Here is a 26,098-nt window from a genome sequence, read left to right as displayed (position 1 = left end):
TAATAAATGCAACCATCATATATTCACAAGTCACAACATCACGATGACAACAAATCCCCATGAACAGATTACAAATGAACCCCCTTATTGATAATGAAGAACAAGCACAAGCTGAAAATTAAGCTCAATAGATCCAATAACATTGCATGATAAATTATATCTGAGTTTTCTTCCCAGCCCAAAACTTAGTTTTGTCCTCAATTCTCCATCTCTTCTTCTCCATACTCTTCCTCATCATCTTGTGCCACAGCATCCTGATATTGTTGATACTCCGAAACCAAATCATTCATGTTACTCTCAGCCTCAGTGAACTCCATTTCATCCATACCTTCACCAGTGTACCAATGCAAGAAGGCCTTCCTCCTGAACATGACTGTGAATTGCTCTGAAACTCTTCTAAACATCTCTTGAATTGATGTCGAGTTCCCGATGAACGTGGAGGACATGGACAACCCGGTTGGGGCAATGTCACACACACTTGATTTGACATTGTTTGGGATCCACTCCACAAAGTATGAGGAGTTCTTGTTCTGTATGTTGATCATTTGTTCATCAACTTCTTTTGTGCTCATCTTGCCACGGAACACGGCCGAGGCGGTGAGGTATCGGCCGTGGCGGGGGTCTGCGGCACACATCATGTTCTTGGCGTCCCACATTTGTTGTGTGAGCTCAGGGATGGTGAGGGAACGGTAGAGTTGGGAGCCGCGGGAGGTCAGCGGTGCGAAACCAACCATGAAGAAGTGGAGGCGTGGGAAAGGGATGAGATTCACGGCAAGTTTACGGAGGTCGGAGTTAAGTTGTCCCGGGAAGCGGAGGCAGCATGTGACTCCACTCATTGTTGTGGAGATCAAATGGTTCAGATCACCGACTGTAAAATGTAGGCTCAGATAGTAAAAAACCCTACTCATAATACATTAAATTTTATTATAATGAAACTCATGCATCTAAAAATATATACATCATCAATATGTTTAATAATAGATTCATGCGGATCACTCATGTAACTAATTATGATCTAAATTGATATTTAGTAACACAATATGGTAGTATTAGCTAGATGATCGAGCTTTAATATCTTGTTAGACATCTACAGTACTACATACCAATATGCATATCTGATGCAAATTTAAGAAAGCTACTTACAACTTGGATTTGTGAGCTTGAGAGTTCGGAAGCAGATATCGTAGAGGGCTTCATTGTCGAGGACCATGCACTCATCCGCATTTTCGACTAATTGGTGAACAGAGAGGGTGGCATTGTAGGGCTCGACCACAGTGTCTGAGACTTTAGGGGAAGGGAAGACTGAGAAAGTCATCATCATTCTATCAGGGTACTCTTCCCTGATCTTTGATATCAGAAGGGTTCCCATTCCCGACCCTGTTCCACCTCCAAGGGAATGGCAAACCTGGAACCCTGTAACAGAACACTCCCATTAATTGATTGATATCCCTCACATAATTAGTACTCCTAATGCTTCATATTGCTTAATATAGATCTCTACAGATACCTTACAAAAGAAGTCTTCAGAAGAAGAAAATGAAGGGTTTTTAAATTATTGAATACTACGAAGTTATCATCGGATCTCACTATATGAAATGTAACCACCATGAACTCTAAATGGCACACACTTCTCGAACACATTATGAACGTTTATGGTTGAACATTCTAGGGTGTATGTAGAATTGCTAGAGCAACGATTTTGAGTTTGTTCTCTAACTTGTAGGAGTTTCAAGGTTTACCTTGCAGACAATCACAATTCTCTGCCTCTTTGCGAACCACATCAAGAACAGAGTCGATCAGCTCCGCTCCTTCTGTGTAATGCCCTTTAGCCCAATTGTTTCCAGCTCCATTTTGGCCAAACACAAAGTTATCTGGCCTGAATATATTCCCAATAGGACCTGTTTTCAAGCTGTCCATAGTTCCTGGCTCAAGGTCCAGCAACACAGCTCTAGGCACATATCGACCACCATTAGCCTCATTGTAGTAGACATTGACTCTCTCAAGTTGAAGATGAGAATTCCCAACGTACTTTCCAGTTGGATCAATTCCATGCTCATCACACATTACCTCCCAAAACTTGCCTCCGATTTGGTTACCGCATTGTCCGGCTTGAACGTGCAAGATTTCTCTCATTTTCGAGTATCGGAAACTTAGAAGGCTAAAGGGAAGGGTGGAAAGTTGGAAACTGTGAAATGGGGAATGAGGAATGGCCCTTTTTGTAGGTGTTAGGCTTTGTTTTGAAGCTTTCCTTCTTCAAGTCTTATGATATTTTGTGTGCTACCAGTTGAAACTTTAACAAAATTCCAATTAATAATTTCATGTGGGTTTGTTCAGAGAGGCATGTCAAAGCTCCCAACAAGAGTTGTGAGCTGGATAAAGGAAGCCGACAACAAGATTCATGCTTGCTCCTCTGGCCACATTCATTCGATCCCAACTATATCAACCCCATCCCTTCTCCATTTCGTATTACTTCTGTCACAAACAAGATTCCAAAAGCACCCAATATTTTCTTCATTTGGTGTAATTTTGTTTGCTTCTCCCTAATTTGTGTAGCAATTCATTCATATTAGAGGATTCACAGTCGTTGATGTTGAGTATTCCACTAATGAATGTGATGTAGTAATCGAAAGATCGAGAATTATATATTCGAAGCTACGTACATGAGATATGATAACAACAATACGCACATTAATTCACGTACATGTTCCTCTTAGAATCGATGTTGGATAACACTAATATTATCTTTATCTTTATCTTTATAGTACCAAATAATCGTAAACCTCAAGAAAATAAATAAGATGATTTCTCTTCTTTCGAAAATTTTATTAGCTAAAGACTTAAGGGGGACTCACATTTTCAATGAACATTTCAAAATGAAAGGTCAATGGCAATGTAATTTTTATTTAAATTTCATAATTTACTATGATCTTCCTTCCTCACAAGAAGAAGAAATCATACTATATATGCTTCTGAGTGAATATGACTATACTTTTTTATATGATCATGTCAGTATAAGGAAGTGAGTTAAGATCCCAATATGCTCAGTATTGTCGAAAGAATCCACATCATATAACCCTCATGTTAATTTCAAATCAAGCCTGTCACCTTCGCCCAATTTGTATCTACACCATGTGTGCAATATATTAGAGATCGAATATTAGGAAACTACAATTATTGGAGTCATGGAAAATTTCAGTGAAACTACAATTATTGTCGGTCTGTCCAATATTTGTTTTGTTTTGCCAATCTTTCTCCAACACCCCCACTAGGACTAGTTGCTTGGCTTCTTGGAATCCAATGTTAATTGTTGGTCCTTCTTATACTTAATCAACAGTAACCAACATATAATAATCTTAAGAAGACCATCTTAGAAATCCAATAATGAACACAAGGGATCCAATTTTCTCACTGTTAATCTTCACACATTTAATCAGGGTACTTTTCCCATGGGTTATTCTTAATGATTTCTAGAGTATTTGAAATCAAGATTAGGAAAATAAGGTACACCCACACCAACCTTGATGCATTCATGGATCATCAGCTCATCACATCAACCACTAAGTGAAAATATGTCTCACTTGCCAGACGGTGGTCTTATTTGATAATCTATACCTACCAATAAATGTGAATAATTAATTCCGTATTGAGTAGTCTATTTCAATAATCAGCAATACAAATATTAAGAAATATGATTCCAGTTGGAGCAATAATTTTAAAAAAAATCATCAAGATTCCAGAATGAGTAAAGACCAAAAAGAGTTGGATGTTCCCTCTATACAAAACAGAACTCCCATCACACCAGGTGGAACAGCTGCACTTGAATTATCTTTCCACCCTTTGTCTTCCTCTACTCATTTAACATCAAGAATTGACAATATAAGTTAACGAATCATATATGCAAAGTTCATCAATCACAAGCATCAAAAGAATGAACGGACAAAGCAAAATATGGTAACATGACTATGAAGGAAACAGAAGCACATTATATAGATTTTTAACCAAGTATTGTAGATTTGTTTTTCAATTTCAGTTAACACTTTTCACTTGTGGAAGATGGCAAGTCTCTTGTGAATTTGTGTTTGATATTTTATATGTGGCACGTTCAGGCATCTCTATATTGGAATCAGCTCCCTCCCAACTTTCTTTGTTCTGCAAACAGTGATTGTGTCTTGTCTATAGGTGCAAAGGTTTCATTCTCACCTATTTGGCTATTTGTAATCTGAACAAAGTATGGAGACGGGTTTAATCCACCTCTGCAACTTATAACCTATCCTGCACACTGAATGATCGAGGAGTCCCATAATAAATCTTTTTATAAGAGCTAAAAACTACAAGACTAGGAACAATCTGTTGTTTCATTCTGTAAATTATATATAGAGGATAGATGAACAAAGCTAGCATAAGGATCATTCCGGCATGCCCTTAGATTGTACAAATCGGTTCAACCAAGATTGAACTTATTTTAAGCTTTCATAACATAACCTGGGTACAGATTAACTAAAATCACATTCCCTTGTATCCATTGACTGAAGCTATCCAAGAAATTCAGCAAATTCGCACACAAAATGACCCTGCTGAAGTGCCCATGCCAACTTCAATTCAATATAGTAGCTCTTCAAAAACCGGGTCTATCTGTTTCTTCCATTTCCCATTATACAATTCCAACAGCTTCTTCTCAGCTGGTGTTACACCTGCCATATATGAACTTTGTGAATAAACACCATATATATTTTCCGCAAAAAAAAAGAACGAAGTTAGAAAGGTCGTGTCATTACCAGTTATAACAACCTCCTCCACCTAGTTTAAAAACCCTGATTCATTGGAACCTCTTCTTTCTAGGCCATCCTGTAGAGGAACATACGATCCATGAGCTCTTATTTCATGCAGACACATGCATATATACTACTTCAGCAATAAAAGAAATTTACCTTTGCAAACTTTACCACATCTTCGGCAACATGCTTGAGTAATCCTTCACGAAATGGTGTCTTTAGAACAGTCCTCGGAACCTGCTTCAGAAAAATCACACTTAGATGCGAAACTTATTAAGTTAATCCATCCCTGGTAAATGCTAGGATGATACATTTTTGTTAACATTTGTTTATCACCTCATCTCTCAGCATTTGTTTCTCTTCAGGAGTCCAATCAGCTATCATGTCTAACACATTCTGCAAGGAAACCTCATCATACAGTAAACCGACCTGAAATTTAAAAAGAAAAACACAATCACCATCCGTATTACTTCAGTTCGATTACTTGATCATTAACCACTCAAGATCAGTAATGTGCATCTGTTTTAATTCTGTTTCATCTTTGTATATATGGCTGTATCTGTAGAAAGCAAGTAAAATAAGTAAGAGATGAATTAGTTACCTTATTACCCAAAATGCAGGCAAAGCACATAAGCTTCTCCCAAGGCCCTTCATCAGCACCCCTCATTTCCAAGTATCTCTTCAGCTTGACCTGAATTTATGGAAAAAGGACCAACGTTGCGAAAATATACTATTAGTCAGCGCGCGCGTGCACACACACACACACACATATATATATATATATTATCACACTTTTCGGTCAAATTTTAGCACATTTTTCGGTCAAATTTTTTCATCACAAGTGATTCAATATTTATGTATGCTATTCAAGATCGTCTCTGCAAAGTTTCATCAAATTCCGTTATCGTTAAGATATTGAAATTATATTAAATCAATGAACAAATCTGTTCAACATAAACCGTTCATGTAAATCTCAATTTTGAAAGCTCAAACCATTGTCAAATTGAATGAAACTTTGCAGAGATGATCTTGAATAGTATACCTAAATATTGAATCACTTGTGATGAAATTTTTTGACCGAAAATTGTGCTAAAATTGGAACTTCATTATATAAATTCAGAGTGAAGATTCACCCTTGATAGACTGATATATATATATATATATATATATATATATAATCAGAAAAAATTAACATTATAGACTGACGATTGATTATAAATGTATTGTTGGTACCTCAGGATATATTCCCCATCATATTCAATATATCAAGTTATCTACAATGACACAGTAAGTAGACAGTAGATTGAGACAACGAAAGACACAAGCTACAGATAGATGATTATACCCAAAAGGTTATTCCAGTACAGTCATACACTTCTTTTTCCGATAAACAGTTGATGGGAACATCAAGAGCATGATCCACATACCGCTCAAATCTGAATATATCAGTAACAAATAAAGCACGCAAGCATATAAACAGAAATGAAGAAGAATTCGTTCATTAAATAAAAGTGAAATGAAAGAACTATGATCTTTACTCTAAGGAGCTGACAAAAGCAAAAGGAAGCATCCCAGTGCGACCTTGTCAGTAACAGTAGTAAAAAAACAACGGTGCAATCTTTGCATATGTTTTGTAACCTAATAAATCCAAATCACTCTCCAACATTATGCAAAATCATTTTCTACATAGGATTGATTAAATGCCAGCCATAACTCCAGTTCACCAATTCTAGCCAATGTTCTAAAAATTGACCACCCCTAGGTGGCTTAGGCGGACTCTGAACGGGCTTAGGCGACCCTAGGGGGGTCCAGGCGGTCTGGGCAGGTCAACTCGAGTTTTGACTTTAAATTATTATTTTTAAAGAAACTAAAAAAATAGTGATAGAGGATTTGGAGAGAAGAATTGAGATTTAGTGCATTTTTTTTCTTATAATTACTGTGGCTAGTCTCTCTTCTCAAACCAAAAATTTACCTAGCACTAGAAAGGTTGCAACTGTTTAAAATACTTGGATTCTGAGATACAAACTTCCAGTCAGAAGAAACCACAGAACTTCTTTCATAAGTACAGACTAGGATCTTACCCAAAGGAGTCATCAAAAACAAAAGGAAGCATGCCGGTGCGATTGTTGTCAGTATCGGTCCAAATTTAACTGTTACAAAGGATGAAGAATCAACCAAAGTATCAGGTACTGACCGAAAAATTAGATACAGATGCTGCATGAAAGAATATTAGTAGAATACATGACAGACATTATAAAACTATGAAAACCTTCTCATGCTTAGGAACCCATTTGGCTTTCCATCAGTAAAAGGTAAATTGGCAAATAAAGCTGTTGCAATCTGTTTCAATATGTCAAAAGGTTGGATATATTAGATATACAGATGTCCAATATAACATAGATATTACATTTACAGGAAAAGAAATAACAAAGGGTCATGTTGCTCCTCACAGGTTGAGTTTTAAAATGATGCCCTTCTATATGATTTGTAAGAGAATCAAACAATACCTTGGGCATCATAGGTATATCTTGAATTCTCCATTTCGGCTGACTGCCAATTTCAAGTAATCCGATTCCCATTTCCTCTGCAATCGCTTTGACCTATTGAAGACGGAACATATATAAGAACAAACTGATAGATTTTATGCTTGAAGGGTGATCCCATAGCTTGCATGTGAATTCCTGAAAAAAACTTAGTTAAACTGACCTGGTAGAGTTGTGAATTGACATGGGCACAAACTTGATGCAGAGTCTCAACAGGTGTACCTCTAAGCTCGAACTGATCTCCAGGCTCAAGTGATATACTCTGCTTACCCTGCTCTCTAAAATATAAATCAATGATATATATATATATATATATATATAGTAATATATGAAGATCAACTACCAAGATTTCGAAATGGGCCATTTAATTTGCAGAGGCAAAAAACAAAAAATAGTATATACATCAGAAGATATCTAAAACATAGAATATAATGAACACTGGTGAAAATCAAAGAACACAAGTACTCGTACCTGTTTGAGTCCAATAATGTTATCACCTTCCATGATTTTCTCCCACTCAAATCTCTCAGCAATTTCATTTAGCAGCTCAGCTAGTTGTTGGTATGGCAAAGGACGTAAACTCTTTGAGTCAAAGCCAAACCTCTCATGTTACAGGCCGATTCTGATCAATATATTGGGTGCATGGTCTTAGTAGTTACCTATTTTACCAGCAGTTATGATAAAGTTTTACATATACGTATGTAAATGTAAGCTGAAATATATAAAGTTACCTCCATTTTTCTTTAGGCTTGCGTCCAGAGGCAAGATAGCCTACAAGATCTTCTTTCGTCAGCGGCTTTGTAACAACTACAGCATCTTCTGTGATAGGACTGGACTAAACGCCCTTGTTTCTGTGCTGCGACATTGTCTATATGCAAAATCTGTATCTTCCTAGCAGTAGCAGTAGAATACAAAGAAGAGGAAGAGAATCCAATGTTTCTGCAGTAGTATGATGAACTCGTATAGCAAATGAGTGCCATTGCTTGTACACTGCATCAACTTCTTTGATGTTTCTTGACAAGAAAAATGATGTTCGTTATTTAGACACGTACATTGTTCCAAGACTACTTTAAGATAAGAATCAATGATCGAATGAGAACTAAATATTGCAAAATTATTCTCGTGTAGACCATACACAAATGTCCTTTACCACTTCATCCCAAAAAAAACGTGAAAAACATGGTCGCGCGGTCGGTGTCATCGGATGCTGAGACGACTGAAATCACATTTCTGGCAGATGCTGTCACTTCCTCAGAATATATTCTAACAATCACAACTAGTGGAATTCATAATTTTTCAGTTGTAAAAAGAAAATCTATGCGGTTAAATCAAGTGGTACTCAACACTTGATAGGATGAATGTTTGATGGGATGAGTTTGTATTTGTAAAGTTTCAGTAAATAAGAAATCCATCGTTTGACAAAAGTAAAATATATTGGCAGGAATCTGTGTTTTTGGCGAACATCTTCCGGCATGAAAAGAGGACGTCACCAGCTAACATTATCTACTTGCCTAAAAACATTATCTACTTGAATTATTTCCCCGCTATCTATTAAAACGTGTCGGGCAGTTGCCTAATCATAATCTTCATTTGATCTGTAGGGCATTGTGGCACAAATCTCACCAGCGTTGATTAAAGCAGATATAACTATGAATCTTTGGCCAACCAAAGTCGACAAAAGCCAACAGTATATGACCCGATTTTCACATGATTTCAACTTTCAAGATCGAAGCTTTTCTAAAGTTGTAAGTTCTACGTAGCCAACATATATATACCACCAGGCATGTAATATAGCAGATAATACTTGGCTACAGAAGCATAAACAAGCATGGAAGAAAGGAGCGAAAAGATTTAAGTGAAGAATTCAAAGAATCAACTGGACGAGGAAATCATACTTTTGGGCTGCAGCAAAGTGAACTTCAGTTCAACTGGGCAGCGTATTATTCACCGAAACACATGCCATTAGGTTTTACAAATGACCCCCAACTCAAAGTTTAACTATTATTAACCTTCCATTGCATAACCTGGAACAATAATTTGATCTTATCCAGTGTAAATTAGATGAGAAGCATCATGCCTAAGATTTACATGGCATAAATTATTCTTGTGGGAAGGTAATACCTCTAATCGCATAGTGAAAGCAGCTAAGAAGAGAAACAACTAGGATTACACCTGAAAATTTGCAAGGTTTACACACAAAATGGGCCCACTGAAGTTTCCCACCTCAGTATAGTAGCTCTTGGAAAACAGGGTCTATCTGTCGCTCCCACTTCCCATTGTACAACTCCAATAACGTCTCAGCTGGTGTAACACCTGCCAAATAATTTACATTTCAATATGATACCATCTAAATAGAAAGAGGCCTTGTAAAAGTAAAATGTGCAAAAGAAAAGAGCAACACCTAATTACTTACCAGTTCTAACCACCTCTGCCACCTCATTCAAGAAGCCGGATTCCTTAAAGCCTCTTCTTTCAAGTCCATCCTGTAGGTGATACATGGATGCCATGAGCTACACACGCAGACAGAGACACAGACAAAGAGCAACAAAGAGATCCCCTATTATACCTTTGCCAACTTTACAACATCTTGAGCAACATGCTTGAGCAATCCATCCCTAAATGGTGTCTTTAGACCAGTAATTGGAACCTATAAGAATAAACTTACATTCAGATTTTCAGAAGTATGACAAATAACCTATATGTCATCCACATCTTCAGCTTATGTCACTTTAATTGGACTTAGACCAGATAACCAGAAAGGTTAAGCTGTCTCATGGCTTGTCTGTCAATCAAGTTCCCCAATAAACCTCCACACCAATAGGTGTAGCATCAAATAATTGACAAATGAGTGTCGATTCTTCTTCGCCCCTTATTTATTTTCTTATTTTGAATGTCATTAATTACTCTTATAGTCTCAACTTCCTCTAGCAGAAGATTTCTACTATAGCGCTAAAGGATACAAATTTCAAATCATGCATGCAAGGACATAAACGAATAACACTTTACTAAATGGTATTGCCAAGATGGAATTAGTATCACCTTATTTCTCAGCATCTGTCTTTCTTCAGGGGTCCAGTCAGCAGTAATGTCCAACACATTTTGAAGGGAAACGTCATCATACAATATACCTACCTGATATATAAATAAAAATTATAATCAGTTAATGTTGCTAGATTTTAGTATATAATGGCATAACCTGCAGAGGCTGAACATGTAGCAAACAGATAGAGTACAGCCGTTCGCATCAAACACACAAAAGTTTTAAAAGACGGTACAATATGTTAAACCATCCTTATCGGAAGAAGAAGGAAAAATGGTGAAACATGCTCCACAGGTAAGCTTGTGGCATACAAATAGATAACAACAAATACAGGGTCCGTGCATAAAGAGTCAAAAGCTTATTACCCAAAATGCTGGCAAAGCACATAATCTCCGCCAAGGTCCTCCATCAGCTCCCCTCATCTCCAAGTATCTCTTCAGCCTGACCTAAATGGAAAGATAAACATTGCATAATTAGGCATGAGCATAAAATATACAAAGTAACTTCGACATACAAAATAAAAATAAAGTGTGAACTAGGATTTGACTATTGATTGTGGTAAACCTCAGGAAAGATAGTTGTTAAATGGTTCTCCCAATCATTCAGGGTAGGCAATTCACCAGGAATGCAACGGAGCTTCCCCGCCAAAAAGTCCTGCATAAATATACCCATACTAATTGATTAATAAATACGTCTGTAGCATCAGTCTAACCATTAAATGCAAGTACAGAAAACGTGTCAAATTACAAAGCTGTCAAGGATAGATGAAAACCCGGAAGGTCATGTCAGTACAGTCAATATACTTTTTATTCCGATAGACAAAGTACATGGGAACATCAAGAGCATAATCGACATACTGCTCAAACCTGCAAAAAAAAGAAGCAGAGGGCATATAGGACCATCAATATTCATTGAAAATCAACAATACACCTATCAATGGAAGGAAGATTTCAGAATAATTTCCACTGTTAATAAATTAGAATTAAATAACTTCCACTGTTAATAAATCAGAACTACTCAGGCCTACCGCCTAATGCAGCAGAAAGCAAATAAACACAAAAGAATTTATACACAACAATAAGCTAACAAAATGAAGAGATAAAAAGAACATTTACACTTAATTTATAGTGAAATTAGCATTATGTCACAATTGCAAAACTGCAAAATTTGGACAGACACAAGTAGTAAACAGACAAGGGAACAAGGTTTTACGTATATTTTTGAAAACCTAAATCCAATCACTTCGATGCTATCCAGAACCAGTTTTACATAGGAGTGTTCAAGAACAAGCCAATTTTAGCAACTAAAGAGGCCAATTCTAGCGAATTCAACCGAAAAGATTGTTATATATCCAGAATAACAAGCCCAACGAATGATTTTATTAGCTGCCAATTGACTATCAAAAGAGCAAGTTGCAAATTAGGTTATGATCTGTTGGTTAAAAATTTAGAATTCATAAGTCAGCACATGAGTAAACATGTTATTATATTAAGCATATCCGGAGATGAGGATGTCTTATATAATACACATTGAGTAGTCTTCCTCATATTACCTAGCATCAAATAGTTGTAACAGTTCAAAATACTTGGATTCTGAAATAAAAACTTCCACTCGCAATAAAAATTAAAGAATTTCATTCATATGTATGGACTAATATCTTACCCAAAGGACTCATCAAAAACGAAAGGAAGCATGCCAGTGCGGTTATTGTCAGTATCGGTCCAGATTTGACTGTCACAAAGGATGAAGAATCAAAACAGATGCCAATTGTATTGACTGGAAAATAAAATACAGATGCTACAGGAAAGAAAAATAGTAGAATACACGAGAATTTTAGAACTATAGGGACCTTCTCATGCTTAGAAAACCATTTGGCTTTCCTTCAGTAAAAGGTGAATTTGCAAAGAGAGCTGTTGCAATCTGTTTAGATTATTGAAAGGTTAGATACTGAATAAATGACAAGTGGACAGAAAAGACAAGGGATCTGTTCCTCACAGGCTGCAACGCAAGACCAGCACGAAATTTTCTTATCATGTCTCTTTCAGAACTGAAGTCAAGATTAACCTAGAAGTGAAGAAGGAAGGTCAGCATAAAGTTCAGGAATCTAACTCCTCAGTCAGCATTACTAAAGACACCCAACTGTAAGAAAAATTCTAATAAGTAGCTGATTGGTTTAGTAGCAATTATCCTACCTGTACGGTGCAAGTCCTGAACATCATATCAAGTCCTAGAGTGCCAACTTTAGGCATGTAATTTCTCATAATCTCATACCTTCCCTGAGCCCCAAAAAAAGAACACTTGGTCAGTATGAAAGCAAACCAAATAATGAACGGCAATGTAAATAAACCATAACACCCAAATGATCAACTGATACTGCAGCATCAAATTTGAAGGGACACATCTTAATAGTATGAATAATTTCCAAAAACCAGTACAAAAGAAAAACAAAGTAGCTGATATGCCTTCTGCATAGCAGAAATAATATAATACAATCAGAAGAAAGATGTTTCAGAAGGTGCCATCTCAATTCCTTATCTCACCAAAGGATGCATTTTTGCTTCTCGGTATAGCTGAAAGAGGATTAAGTAATACCTTGGGCATTATAGGTATGTCCTTTATTCCCCATTTGGGCTGAAAACCAATTCCAAGAAATCCAATTCCCATTTCCTCTGTAACTGCTTTGACCTAAATAAAAATTTAGGAAAAAAAAGTAACATATGAATTGATTTAATCGCAGAAAAGACCTCCATTAGCCAGCAAGACTTTATTTAAAATAAATTTGTGCATGTAATAGCTAGCATGTGAACCAGTTATTCTCACTGACCTGATAGAGATGTGAATTGACTTCAGCGCAAGTTTGATGCAGAGTTTCAAGAGGTGCGCCACTAAGCTCAAATTGGCCGCCAGGCTCTAGTGATATACTTTGCTTGCCCTGGAAATAATTGCATGTTTTTTTAATAAATAAAATCAGGAAATGAAAAGAACATACATGTGAAGATTGCAGATGTTAAAAAGAACACTTTCAAAAACAATTTGTAAATGATAGAATCAAAACGATAGATGATTAAAGGAAGTTGAACATACAGAGAACATAAAAGATCACCAAAGTAAATAAGAAGAGATAACCTGTTTGAGTCCAATAATGTAGTCTCCTTCCATAACTTTTTCCCAATCAAATCTCTCGGCAATCCCATTAAACAACTCAGATATTTGTTCATATTTCATTGGACGTAAAGTTTTGAGCTCAAAACCAAACTTCTCATGTTCAGTGCCGATTCTGAGGATGAAGATTGATGAGAATTATTATTATGAACTTTATCCAACAAACCATCTACAAAGAGGGGCAAGATACTTACGTTTCAAACACGTAGAAATAACATTGTAGTAATATAACTCGCTTTGACACAAATAAAGTAACAGTTCATACCTCCATGCTTCCTTTGGCTTGCATCCAGAGGCAAGATACGCTACAAGATCCTCTTTTGTCAGCGGTTCTGTGGCAATTACTGCATCTTCTGTGGGAGGGCTGGCTGCAACTACCACACTATAGCGTCGTTTCTGTCCTACTGCTGCATTGTCCATATGCAAAATATGTGCCTTCCTAGAAGAATTAGATGATAAGGCAGAGAAGCCAATGCAATTGTCCTTCAATTTGGACGCCTCTACATGGCCTGCCCTACTAAACACCACATTTTGCCCAGTTTTATTCTGAAACATCTCGGCACGCATGCAGTATGACGAGCCTGTCTGTGAAATGAGTGCCATTGCCGCCCCTGAAAAACCACAGCACAACCTCTCATCAACAAAAATTGACAGCTGAATTCAAAGTAACCATCTTTACTCAAACTATCTCAATGAGCTAAAAGCCTAAAAACATTCCACGCCCCAAGTTAAATACTTTTCAAAAAAGACCATTCCCCATTGCCAACCTCTACATTTCACCATAAAAGTACAGAACTTTAAACAAATTTCACGGAAACCATGAAAACAATGACACACCAATATTAAGGGTGACAGTGAATTATCATCTACCATAAAATTAAACACTTGGGATGAAATATGAATTGGAAAACCATTCATAGCCCAGAATAGTGTGCACAAAACTATAAATTCAAGACTCTAAAGATCAAAGCTTTGGTTTTTACAGAATGAAAGTGAATCTACCATAAGAAAGAACTGGATGATATAAGATCGGATCGGATTGGATTACCTGGTACGGCGACGAAACTGAGACCTAGGACCTTAGTAGGGTTTTTGGTTATAACTGTGAAACAGAGATTCGTGGAAACAAAGAAAGAGACTTTGGTGTTTGCTGATGGAACACAGAGACAAGAACAGAGAGCTTCCCTTACTTTTTAAGTGTTCGGTCTTCCGATATGAGGGAATTAAATAGTAGGCCATTTTGTCCTTCATGCCGCCACGTCAGCACGCCATAGATTATTCACGGGTCTCCCTCTATTCTTCATTTCTTCTCCTAGATTTGTGTTTTTTTTTTGACCTTTTCTTTTCCTTACCTCATAGAAATGATCTATCAACCTTAATCTCCTAGTTAAGCAAACTCATTATCCAACTCATGAATTTAAGCCTTAATAATCTGCTCTTTTATGTAGTTTTTTTTTTATAAAACGAAATGTAGGTAGTTGATATCGATTCTTACTTACTTCTTAAACGCATTTTGCTGCACTAAAATGACTCTTAAGTACCAAATAATTCACATCTCAATGGCGAATCACCTCTTATATGTAAAGACTAAAGAGTCATTCCACTAAGGAATTCTTTTTTTTGGGTCCTTTAAAATGATAGTTTATTCACCAACTTTTCGATTACATTTTCACATCTCCACCGTTCAACTTTTATGATCTAATGCGTAGATCACCTCTGTAAAATTTCCGTCAAAATGGTGATCACTAAGGTATCAAACTTGGTGAAAGCAATTGACGCACTAAATCTGTTAAACCTGAACCGTTCATGCTTATAAGTTTAAATCTCAGTTTTGAATGCTTTCAACACCTCCATTTTGGCTGAAGTTTTACATAGGTGATTTACGCATTAGAATCTAAATGTTGAACAGTGGAGATGTTGAAATGTGATCAAGAAGTTGGTCAAGTGAAATATCCCTTTAAAATACCAAAAAAAATGATCCCTTAGTGGAAGGACTATATATATCACCCAAAATAAAAGCAATCATTTGTTCCTCTCATCAAAGTAGTGCACTTTTATACTGGTCGTGTGTTGTATTATCAACATGTGTTGAGAATTTTGGGAGATCCAAGGATGACCCATCCAACGGTTTTTCATTGCAGCTTGATCATGTCCTAATAATTGGTTTCATATTTTGGTCAAGTTAACACGGTCAGTTACCTAATCCAACATTTATTAGATCCATTAACATGTAAGTCCATTCTTTTCAGAGTGAGAATTAATAGTCGTTTGAGGTTGAAGTTTATCTCCGGTAGTTGTAATCACTTGTTAGCTATTGTAATTGTTTTGTATTTGTAGTTTATTAAATGAAATTTCCATTTAATAACAAAAAAAAAAGTAGTACACTTCTCTTTTGTGGGTATCTCTTCTTCGTCAGTTTACAAATTTTCTTTGTCCACTCTTTTTCTGAATTAGGAGTTTTAGGATTATCCAATGGAGTGAATGGACATGTATGGCTTTTCGGTCAATTACAAAAGAGAAAAACAGCTTGTGATCATGACTTGTGAGGTTGTTGATGATAGCACGGGGCCATATCATATATTCTTCTTTACTATGATCATGTTTGTGGTCTGGAATCTCAATCATTAAATCACGTTGGCTTTTGCACTAAACGTCTAAACTACTCCCTAAATGCTAGGAGTTTAATAGTGTATTTCCACTAAGCTATAATATGACTCATGCCTTACGTTATGCCCAATAATTTATTGAAAAGTTGTTTTACAGAACACTAATATACATCCTTATAGAATCGTTCCTTTTTATACGAGTACTTTAGTTAGCTTCATTCGATATATATAAGCTAGTATCATATAGAACGTTGTTTTATGTCACGGCTTACGTTTCATTTGGTACCGTTTGTGAATTGTAGCATTTCTTGGCTGCTATGGGGGTAGACGGCGGCGAAGCAGCCGACTGACGTAGGCGGCCTGTTCTTAGTGAGTATAAGATATACCTCTGATATACGTGTTATCGCGGTATTGAATAATTGTGTTAATGAATGACTATAAATTATGATGTTTGTTAAACATTTACTTTAAACTTTCTCCCATGATCAATGTTGGTGTGAATAATGAATTACATGCAACATTGTAAAAAATTTGGATGTTAAGGAGTAGAACCGAAAATTATTCCTCTCATGCTAGTAAGATTTAGTGTACCATCTGACCATGTCTGCTAATCCGAGAGGATTGTATGGACGTATGAAGTAATCAGTATCTTTTGTTATGACATGTTTTGAGAGACTTCTATCTTGGGTTGAATTAGAAGTTGAATCCTGTGTCAGCTACAAAGTTTGCTTCACGGTTATCATTCCGCTGTATCTTGAATAAGTGTGGAATACACTAATTCTCCAAGGAAATGAAGAGCGTCCATTCATACAGTCCAGGATGATTCTAGAGTCAACCTTCCACGATGATGTGAGGCTTGCTGTGTAAAGACCTTCCGGGAGAGCCAAAGTCCATGCCTTGAGAGCAATAGTGTGTGACGCACAGCTTTGGAGGCTGCAATTATAGAATTACCAAGTCATTCCCGAATTAGAAAGTCGATTGTTGCTCTGCCTTGGCGGTACAGACCCATCAAAATAAGCTTTAATATGAGATTTATCTGAAGGATGGCACTTGACCATGAGACACTTGGGCAATGTGAATTCACTGGCTTTGAATTAGCTCTATAAGTTACTCACTCCTAAGTAAGCAGTAAAAATGACTCGAGTAGGTAAGGGAGAGCAGCTTGATTCCTAGCAGATATAGACCCACAAAAGGTGTGGTTCATATGCCCAATGCTGGGTAAGGGTAAAGTTCAGAGTTCAGTGGGAGCTGACTCGTGTACATATCTTCTACATCAGTGCCTCTAAAACACCTAAAACACAGATGTGTGCGATCACTTTGTCCCTTTAACGGGGAGACTTGTTTAGGGTCAGTGAACACATCTTCAATATCCGACTGAGAAAAAGGCCCGACAATATTGGCCACCAACCAAACCCGGTAATCTTGAGAAGCTTACCTCTTCATGAACTGGCAATTGCCATCGACCCCGTCATGTCTGAACTGCATGATTAGTCTGAACAATTTTCAAGCTATATTCTCATGCCTGTTTCTTAATCTCTACCGAATAATAGAAAAAACCAGAAAAACGAGTCACCAGTTGCAGCTCAAAGTATTGCTGTTTTCCCGTTTATCAGTAAACAAAGGGAAATATTATACAGACTACTACAGACAGTACAGAGATTGGAGGACCTGATAAATCAAGAGGAACTCTGAGAATCTGTCGTTTAAAAAAAAAATCATTGGGCAAAAGAACCTGTGGATTTAACTTAAGATAAAGAGCTTCCAGCAGTAGTAAGCAGTAAACAATGTTATTGTCCTATCACATTGATTCAAAACCAAATGATATCTTAATGACAATTGACTATGTGTTACAATCACTACTTCACAATTGAGTTTACCCTGGAACAGAGATTATACCATAGACATATGTATAAAGAAAGCTACCCTTCAAAGACTAAATGTCCAAAGACCTTGTATCTATCTTCCTCTAATACACTGGCGTCTGAATATAACTAGACGCCAATATCACAGAATTGCTTAGGGAGTTCAACTAAACCAAATCAATCACAGCAGGCATCAAAAGATGGAAGAGAAGTCAATTACAGAAGACAATGTAGCTATTTGAAGTTCTAAACATACACTATATTGTACAGAGAATACAGAGATGCTAACATCAAGGTAGTCTGAAATATTTCAGCTTTGTTCTTTTTTCGTGTTTTTTTTTTCACTTTCCTTTTTTGCTTATACATAGCATTGTTGACATAAAACTATATCATCAAATGAAGAATAAAATCTGTACACTTTAACAGGAGTTACCAGAAATCATCATCAACTGCGACCCTGGTAGACGGAGATGTATCATCTTCTTCCTCCTCCAGTTCCAACTCGGGCTCTTCACCAAATTCAGCTGATTCTACTGCAGCAAGATTCTTCAAGTCAACCACAGATAGCTCATCCAAGCGCCTAACCACCAAGTCTGCAGCTGCAAGTTCATATACAGGATGCTTGCTAGCAACAGCCACACACTTCATTCGCGCATCATGAGCAGCCTCCACTGTTTGATTCGAGTTTCCAAATACAATGCACCGCTCGGGTATGAATTTCAGAAGCTGTGCCGCATACACAAACATCTCAGGATCAGGCTTTCCCCTTTGAACATCTTCAGCACCTATCATCACATTGAAGTATTCTTCAATACCAATGTTCCCAACTGCAGCCTCAAGAGTTTTCCTAGGACGTGTAGAGACCAATGCCATCGGAATCTTGTAATGCATTAAAACATTCACAAACTCTCTTGATCCAGCTCGCAATCTGTATATGCCACCTTGCAAAGCTTGGTAAATGTCTTCCTTCCGTGCAGCCATTCTTCTCATCTGCGCTGGGTCTCTTGACCAGCAGAGAACCTCAGAAATCGCCTGCTCACTCTTCATGCCTTCTATCCTCCTAAGAACAAAAGCCTGCGGAGGAGATTTCCCTTCTTCTTCAGAAAGAGCTAGCCAAGCCTGCTTCTCATGGTCAGGGTTGTCTTCAATCAAAACACCTTCCCACTCAAATATCGCAACCAACCAACCACTTCCCATCCTTTCTTGCCTCAGCAAGGGGTTGTGCAATGAAGGCATATCTGCCTTATTCTCCGGTGGCCACAAGCCAGGCCTTCGATCACTACCAGTTTGATCTTCCCCTTTCTCTGCAGGATAATTCCATTTCTGCGGAATCCTATCCTCCCTAAACGAATACGTCTCATGCGCTAGCTCCATTGCAAGGGCATGGATCGATGAAGTCTTCAACCGATCACCTCCCAACCTCAACAAAGGAGGAGACATTATAACCCTTCGACCACGAACATATTTCGCTTCAGGAAACCCAACTACACCTACAGACCTCTTCTTGCCTGTAACATCCTTAACAAAAGCCCCAGCATAGAGCGGCCTATGCCCAATAAACGAGGTTGAAGCCAATGATTCCACCATTCTCAACTCCAAACTAGACCTTCACAATTTTCCACAACTTCCAAACTCAAGGTTCAAATTTCAGCCTAACCTATACCAATTTGGTTCTATGAATCGAATCCCACAATCTTCAAGAAACAAAGCTCTAATCTTTTCACCAAATCCAAGCTATATTGTCAAAGAACAATTCAAAAACCAATCCTTTGACACACAAACTAAGCATAACCCATCAACCCAGATCACCCAAAGAGCTAAAGAAACCAATTGAAGAATCCAACCCCAGAATATACAAAGACCCACCAAGAAAGACTAAATCTTGGAGCTACCCAATAACCAGATTGTAACCAAAGATATATACAGACACTTGTACTTTGATTTATGCCACAACCTTAGAAAAAACAAAGAACAGAAGGGAAAACAGAACCTGGGGAAGGACCAAAGGAGTTGGATGATGAAGAGATTGGAACAGAAGTTTTGACCTTTCTATTGTTTTTTTGGGTTTTCTTGGAGAGGAGAAAAGTCTGCCTTTTATGTGGCTTAAAAATTTCCCGGGAGAGAGAGAGAAGCGGTGATGCCGGCGAGAGGAACCGGCTGGGACACGTGTCGGTGGTACGAGTCGATAGATTTTGACTCTCGTTTGTGGTGAATGATGATATATAAGCTTTGGCTTTTGGGTGAACCAGAATTTTCCTCCCGGAGATGATCACTACCTTCAGACCAAAAAAAAAAAAAGGAGATGATCACTACCGTCTTGTGTGGCCGATTTGTCTGTAGTACATGGAAGAGAGAATTATGCTAGATTTAATGTGATATCATTAGTGTTGAAATATACGATGATATGGGAAGTAAATCTTACATGATATTTTATCATTTGTATGAAGTATAAAGAGTGGAGATTTATATGGAAATGTGAGATTCAACCATATTAGGTTGTGAAATTGTCATGAAAGCCGTTATGCAGTGATATTGAATAGTGACCGAACTTTGAAAAATGATATAAAATTTTACCTCAAAATAAGTGGCAAATGACTAGTTATGTGGTATTGCCCCGTTATGTCATTTAGGCGGAGAGGAGCTAGTCTCACACTTAGCCGAGTGTATATCAGCCACACTCAGTCACCAATTATTCATTCATTACATGATTAAAGTAGGTAAACTGCCATCTCTCTTCTCCTATGCAAACTATGTAAGTGACTCAATCAAGTGTTGCGAATATATGAAAATTCATCATGGATGAATGAAAAAAAAACTTTCTACATATATTCTGTATGCATTAAATCTTACGTCTTGTGTTTCGTTGTGATCATAGATGGCTTCATTTCCCAATTATCATGAAAACAGGTTAACACGCCTTTTCCAATCAAGGTATAACCGTATAATGTATATGCAAGTCTCCATCGTCAGCCAAGTTAAACAGATAATTAGGTTAAAAGATGAGAGTGCTGATTAGGTACAAAGAAGAAGCGAATCATATAAATAACTCACTCGACAGCTGTAAAACCATAACATAATAAGATAAGAACTACTGTACAATGTCCGGTTTTCAAGAAAAAGAAATAGAAAACGTCCATTTCAAGGAAATCCATTGAAACAAACACATATACTGGCTTTGTTTTTTTATTTTATTTAGATAGTTCATAGTTCATAGTTGATGTATACTCTTTGGTCAAGAACTCATGATATACAATTACAGTGCATTTGTACATTAAGCTTTTCATACGTGTTTCGATAATTTGATGACGTTAGTGATTTAGATATCGTCGTTAGTTTCGAGCTAGTGAACAACATCTGCGTCAAATTATATAATTTCAAAAAAACTTTTGGCTTAAAGTTGCTCAATGTGACTCATTCGATCATCATCGATGCCTCGATGGAGAAGAGATGGAAATGAAGGGGAAGTTATGGTGATATAAACAAGAAGAAGATAGTCACCAATCACTATCATATGAACCCTTGTGTCCATGTCAAGCTCTCTCTTGAATTGCTGGGTAATTTGAGCAGAATCTTGTCATTGCTTGCCCTCTTAAATTATACAACTCTCCACACGAGCATGAGGCATACAAAGGGATTATATATTCTATCGTTTTGGTCGTGGGAGCTTAAACAGATAACAATTAACCAAGTAAAATACTGGTTAATCACTTGATCATCAAGACTTCGTAAAAATATTTGAAGTGGTCAGAGTGTCAGACCTATAAAAGTCTTCTATAAGCAAATAATTCTTTAATCATTCAGAATTTGGGACCTTGGCAACAGATTACAAATGCGATGTTTTGATGGTAAGCACAAGGTACAAACAATCGTATATTTATGAGAATTTTAAGTTCCAATAATCATAAGGTTAAAATTTTGAGAACCGACGAAGTCGACGTTTAATTCTTGATCATCTTACGATAGAAACGTTATATTTCAAGAATCTCATACTCAAAATAGTTTTGAACTCTGAAATGAGAACAAATGCACTACAAAAAACACTATGCAACTTTGCAATCAAGAATGATGCACGTAACAAAAGGTACATGGCCAAACAACCTCCATATAGCAACACATTCACTATCAGATCGAGATGCTTCCAACCAAGCTTAATAACCGACATCAACATGATCATGCATGATACCTAGAAAGGTCTTGTGAAAATATCAAGTTCGAAGTTAGAAATTTCTAACTTTGGGCTGAAATGAAGGAGTGTGATGCACAAGTTCACACCCATTTTCAATCCATCTCAAAACCAAGCTCAATGGGCCTAAACATATCAACGTACAAGGTCTATGTCAAAATTAAAGAAGCTAAAAGAAAAGCAATAAATTTAATCATGATAAATTGCACCGGCGTAGATTAAACATAACGATAGAGAGTTTGAGAAAGATAACTACATTTTGTATGTTACTATCATGTCCTATTCTCGTTTAAAAAAGCTTAATTTCAGAGTTTTGATCAGATTCGATATGAATTAGCAATATTTTGAATAGAAAGATAAAAAAGTCAGGCCCATACGAAAAGAAGAAAAAGAAGAATAAAACATCAAAGAAAGCCGAAAAAGAAACAAAAAGAGAGAGAAGGAAAAGAAAGCAACCGTGTCTTCTTCTTCTCTCCGACGCCGAGCTCCCGAAGTGAACTCAAGCTCTCAGGTATCTGCCTGTTTCTACACTTTTCTCTGATCACGAATTCATATGCGATTATTTCTTTTCAATCATGTTCAACTTTCCGATCTTCAATGAGTAATGGCTTCTCCAATCAAGAGTTACATCTGTTAAAGATGATTCCTTTTTTTGGGTCTATGTGCTAGATTGGAGTTGCTTTTGATTCTTAGGTGTTTATACATCTTCATTCAGTAAATTTTGGCTGATTGCAGAAGTTGGGTATGTAAAGATGTAAACTTTATTTGTGTGTGAATTGATGAATTCTTAACACATTAATCCATAAACATGTTTGTTTGATTTTTTGAAGATTGGATTCAGGGGGAATGGGGGATCAAGTTGAGCTGAACTTAACCAAAATGGTGTCGGCGAGCAAGGAGATGGTGGTTTATTGCTATGACACTCTCCTGGCTCACTATAATAGTGAAGAAGCTCCTCCCCCAGCATTTGAGGATGGCCAACAGTACTATCTTCTTTTATCACTCACTCATTTTATATGTTGGCTTATCATTCGTCGAAAATCTGTTTTGCCATTTGTCATTGAGTGTGTTGGAATGCCCCTTTGATAGAACCTATATATGTTATCCAATCAGCTTTAGGTAGAGGGAACCATGTATATATGAGTTGATTATGAAAATGTTTTTCAACGTGTGTAATAATTATGTAGTTTAACCATTGAGAAAAAAGATTATTACATGGCAATCATCCTCCAAAAGTAGTTTAGATGGAGCTGATTCCTCTTTTCTTTTTTATATCATTTTTGGCAAATTAGAATGCACCTTTTATATCTACAACCCTATGATTGTAGCGGCAGAAAAATGTCACAAGGTCTAGTTTATAGACCAGCGTCAGACTTGGGAGCTGATTCCTCTTTGGTGGAAGAGATCCTCTCCAAATTTTGAATTTTTGATATTTTGAATTAATCAGTGTTCAGATTTCTAATAGTTGAGGAATAGCTTTGAGATTCGTAGTGGCCTCATCCTCCTTGGAAAAGAGGTGCAGTTACCACAGTTCTGTGGCCTTCTGCGCCATATTAAGTTATTTTAAAAGATCTTCTACTTCAGCGTTATGGAAGTCAGATGCATCTGTTCTTAGCCTATGTAGGACATGTTCTCTTATTATCTGACAATCTTATATTCATATTCCATTTTCTTTAGAGTTATGTATGAGACCTAACCAGGAATGCATCTTTATGTATATCTTCCAGAAAAAGTCTTGTTTCATGGTTTATGAATTATGTTAAAAGTTATATGTATGTGTATATCATTGCGAACCAAACTTCAGGACCTAATAGGAGTGGGTTTAGAGTAGATGAGGGTGGGTGCAATGCATGTTCTATGTTGATATTTGACCTAAAGGTTGACATACATTCGTTTTCTATCTCCAAAGAGGACCTTGAATATGTTCTGATATTGTGCTATGTCTCAGTCCATTGTTTGTCACATGGAAGAAAATAGTGAATGGTAGCGAACCTCGTTTGCGTGGATGTATTGGAACACTAGAAGCTCGTGGCTTGATTAATGGAATCAAGGACTATACTCTAAACAGGTATTACAATAAATCTTGTACTTTGCATATATTCGTGCATGCGGTTCAGTTGTACATGGGATTTTATTTGTATATGTATTGTTTTTTGTATCCGACTTTGATACATATATTATTTTTGTTGGTTTCATGGGGCCTAAAAGGCCCAGAAGAAGAAGATAAAAAACAAGCTTAGGGAGTCGTAGTTACTTTAAGGCATTTTTCTTTAAATCTTGTCGGCAAGCTTACAATAACTAAATTGGGCTTTGCATACAGAAGGGTGATTTGATGCTGACTTAGTTCTAAGACCTTGTTCTACATTCTGGCCCACAATTTTAAGTTAAGAAGAAACGTATGACCCCTCGGTTGAGTCTGTTGTCAAGTAGAACATCTTATCAGATTTATTTCTTATTTCTTTCTTTTTGCAACCCGCCAATCTGTAATGATCTTTTTATCGTTTGTAATGTCCTCCAGTGCTTTGAGGGACCGAAGGTTTTCCCCCATACAGGCTAAGGAGTTACCATATTTGGAATGTACAGTTTCCATTCTGACTGATTATGAAACTGCTGACAACTACCTTGATTGGGAGGTAAGCTGAAATTTTCATATTAGAATATATGTCAGGATTGTATGTTTTTCTATCTTAATTTGCACTTCACTTGAAGAGTCTAGTTTCTCTTTGTCTCCCAAATACTGATATGCATAATGTAATGGAGGCTGGGAGATAAATTAATCATCAGTCCGAAGTTTGTTGTGGCCTTTTATGTATGTAACTTGCTATTTGCATTAGATCATTGCATGCGCTGTTGATCTGGTTACACTTTCTTGTCCCAACATTTGTTATCTAATCTTATTTATATGATGTGCAAAATGTTCCTGAGGCAGGGAGAGTAGATTCTAAGCCTTTATAATTTTGTAGTTTTGAAATTAATCTCTAGTTTAGCGTAAGTCTTTAGATGATGTGTATCATATACTCTGGAGAAAATGCAAGTGCTTGTGCTCAATGGTTCTGGTGAATGATTGTTTCAGGTTGGGAAGCATGGTATAATTATTGAGTTTACTGATTCGGACTATGGAACAAGGCGCAACGCAACATATTTGCCTGAGGTTGCTGCCCATGAAGGTAACTCTTTCTATGCTTATTGAATGTTCATCGGCTTTGAAAATGCATGAGCAAGAAACCTTTACTAATATCACCATTAGGGGCTGGTTCATTATAATATATAACGTTTACTTCAGCAGCAAGCCAAAACTCTAAACTTTTACATTTGGGTACCCCTTTGGTTTCCAGGTTGGACTAACATAGAAGCAATTGACTCATTGATGCGGAAAGCTGGGTTTACTGGGACCATCACAGAGTCTATTCGGAAGCGTATACGATTGACCCGCTACCAGAGCTCGTTATATACAATGCACTACAGTGAATACTTGTCTTACGTGAAGGCCGCCAGAGGTGCAGTTCTATCCGGCTCTAACTGCGCCAATCAGTGATTCATCTGAGACAAACAAGGCATGTGGTTTGGAGTGGGATCTGTATGCTGTTCCCAGCCAGCCTGCAATAATAGATGCCTGCCAATTCAACTATCAATTTCATTTGGGTAATGAAGAAGAAACTAACAACAATTTCGAACTCGTGTTTATGAGAAACCTGGAAGCTTGTATTTGTAAAGTTTGCACCAAAGAGTTAGGCATACTGTTTATCTATTGCCCCTCTATTTTATTTACTACCGTTGCACCCTTGTGCTAAATAACCATAAGAAAAATGAACTTCTACAAGACGAACTTGTTCATCTGGAGCTATTTGCTACAAAGAATCATTCAAATCTCAATGAATCAGAGCCCCGTTTATTCAATCCGTAAATTTGACCAAACTTACCTTTCAATCC

At 37.0% G+C, this 26,098-nt stretch overlaps 4 protein-coding genes and 1 pseudogene across 6 annotated transcripts; 1 reads left to right on the top strand and 4 right to left on the bottom strand.

Annotated features, from left to right (window-relative positions):
- Window positions 1-3: 3 nt before the first annotated feature.
- LOC126796420 (tubulin beta chain-like) lies at window positions 4-2,231 on the bottom strand. Its single transcript, XM_050523246.1, has 3 exons — window positions 1,740-2,231; window positions 1,144-1,413; window positions 4-868 (listed from the first exon to the last, which is right to left on the bottom strand). Exons 1-3 carry the CDS (start codon window positions 2,131-2,133, stop codon window positions 198-200), a joined length of 1,335 nt encoding a protein of 444 aa, XP_050379203.1. The 5' UTR covers window positions 2,134-2,231; the 3' UTR covers window positions 4-197.
- Window positions 2,232-4,370: 2,139 nt separating this feature from the next.
- Window positions 4,371-8,360, bottom strand: LOC126796430 (glutamate--cysteine ligase, chloroplastic-like; annotated as a pseudogene).
- An 873-nt stretch (window positions 8,361-9,233) lies between these two features.
- Window positions 9,234-14,707, bottom strand: LOC126796428 (glutamate--cysteine ligase, chloroplastic-like). Its single transcript, XM_050523254.1, has 16 exons — window positions 14,566-14,707; window positions 13,783-14,128; window positions 13,482-13,632; window positions 13,180-13,287; window positions 12,948-13,040; window positions 12,548-12,631; window positions 12,351-12,419; window positions 12,205-12,275; window positions 12,018-12,086; window positions 11,128-11,221; window positions 10,920-11,009; window positions 10,721-10,801; window positions 10,355-10,447; window positions 9,882-9,962; window positions 9,729-9,798; window positions 9,234-9,628 (listed from the first exon to the last, which is right to left on the bottom strand). Exons 2-16 carry the CDS (start codon window positions 14,118-14,120, stop codon window positions 9,540-9,542), a joined length of 1,581 nt encoding a protein of 526 aa, XP_050379211.1. The 5' UTR covers window positions 14,121-14,128; window positions 14,566-14,707; the 3' UTR covers window positions 9,234-9,539.
- A 3,494-nt stretch (window positions 14,708-18,201) lies between these two features.
- LOC126794494 (5-amino-6-(5-phospho-D-ribitylamino)uracil phosphatase, chloroplastic) lies at window positions 18,202-20,038 on the bottom strand. The gene has a single exon (XM_050521226.1). The coding sequence runs from the start codon at window positions 19,570-19,572 to the stop codon at window positions 18,415-18,417; it is 1,158 nt and encodes a 385-aa protein (XP_050377183.1). The 5' UTR covers window positions 19,573-20,038; the 3' UTR covers window positions 18,202-18,414.
- Window positions 20,039-22,559: 2,521 nt separating this feature from the next.
- Window positions 22,560-25,914, top strand: LOC126796022 (uncharacterized protein At2g38710). Of its 3 annotated transcripts, XM_050522781.1 has the most exons (7): window positions 22,659-22,679; window positions 22,838-22,910; window positions 22,999-23,151; window positions 24,117-24,236; window positions 24,687-24,801; window positions 25,242-25,335; window positions 25,504-25,914. In XM_050522781.1, the coding sequence occupies exons 3-7, from the start codon at window positions 23,015-23,017 to the stop codon at window positions 25,701-25,703; spliced, it is 666 nt and encodes a 221-aa protein (XP_050378738.1). In that variant the 5' UTR covers window positions 22,659-22,679; window positions 22,838-22,910; window positions 22,999-23,014; the 3' UTR covers window positions 25,704-25,914. The 3 variants fall into 3 exon arrangements, with proteins under 3 accessions (XP_050378739.1, XP_050378738.1, XP_050378740.1); XM_050522782.1 differs by lacking the exon at window positions 22,838-22,910 and having other exon boundaries at window positions 22,560-22,679; XM_050522783.1 differs by lacking the exon at window positions 22,659-22,679 and having other exon boundaries at window positions 22,888-22,910; window positions 23,010-23,151.
- Window positions 25,915-26,098: the final 184 nt, after the last annotated feature.

The sequence above is a fragment of the Argentina anserina genome, chromosome 5 (genome assembly GCF_933775445.1).
Source record: "Argentina anserina chromosome 5, drPotAnse1.1, whole genome shotgun sequence".
NCBI lineage: Eukaryota > Viridiplantae > Streptophyta > Magnoliopsida > Rosales > Rosaceae > Argentina > Argentina anserina.
Note: the sequence above shows the minus strand (reverse complement) of the source record. Positions and strands in the feature narration are given on the sequence as shown.

Excerpts from the sequence above, each read along its gene's own strand:
- LOC126796428 (XM_050523254.1), bottom strand. The coding sequence starts at position 14,120 with ATGGCACTCATTTCACAGACAGGCTCGTCATACTGCATGCGTGCCGAG. Across the intron at positions 12,087-12,204 it reads GGTTTTCTAAGCATGAGAAG|TCAAATCTGGACCGATACTG; the intron begins GTCCCTATAGTT and ends CCTTTGTGACAG. Across the intron at positions 9,799-9,881 it reads ATGTTGTAAAGTTGGCAAAG|GATGGACTTGAAAGAAGAGG; the intron begins GTATAATAGGGG and ends TATCACCTACAG.
- LOC126796420 (XM_050523246.1), bottom strand. The coding sequence starts at position 2,133 with ATGAGAGAAATCTTGCACGTTCAAGCCGGACAATGCGGTAACCAAATC. Across the intron at positions 1,414-1,739 it reads GAATTGTGATTGTCTGCAAG|GGTTCCAGGTTTGCCATTCC; the intron begins GTAAACCTTGAA and ends GTTCTGTTACAG. Across the intron at positions 869-1,143 it reads CAAGCTCACAAATCCAAGTT|TCGGTGATCTGAACCATTTG; the intron begins GTAAGTAGCTTT and ends TACATTTTACAG.
- LOC126796022 (XM_050522782.1), top strand. The coding sequence starts at position 23,015 with ATGGGGGATCAAGTTGAGCTGAACTTAACCAAAATGGTGTCGGCGAGC. Across the intron at positions 23,152-24,116 it reads GCATTTGAGGATGGCCAACA|TCCATTGTTTGTCACATGGA; the intron begins GTACTATCTTCT and ends GCTATGTCTCAG. Across the intron at positions 24,802-25,241 it reads ACAACTACCTTGATTGGGAG|GTTGGGAAGCATGGTATAAT; the intron begins GTAAGCTGAAAT and ends TGATTGTTTCAG.
- LOC126794494 (XM_050521226.1), bottom strand. The coding sequence starts at position 19,572 with ATGGTGGAATCATTGGCTTCAACCTCGTTTATTGGGCATAGGCCGCTC.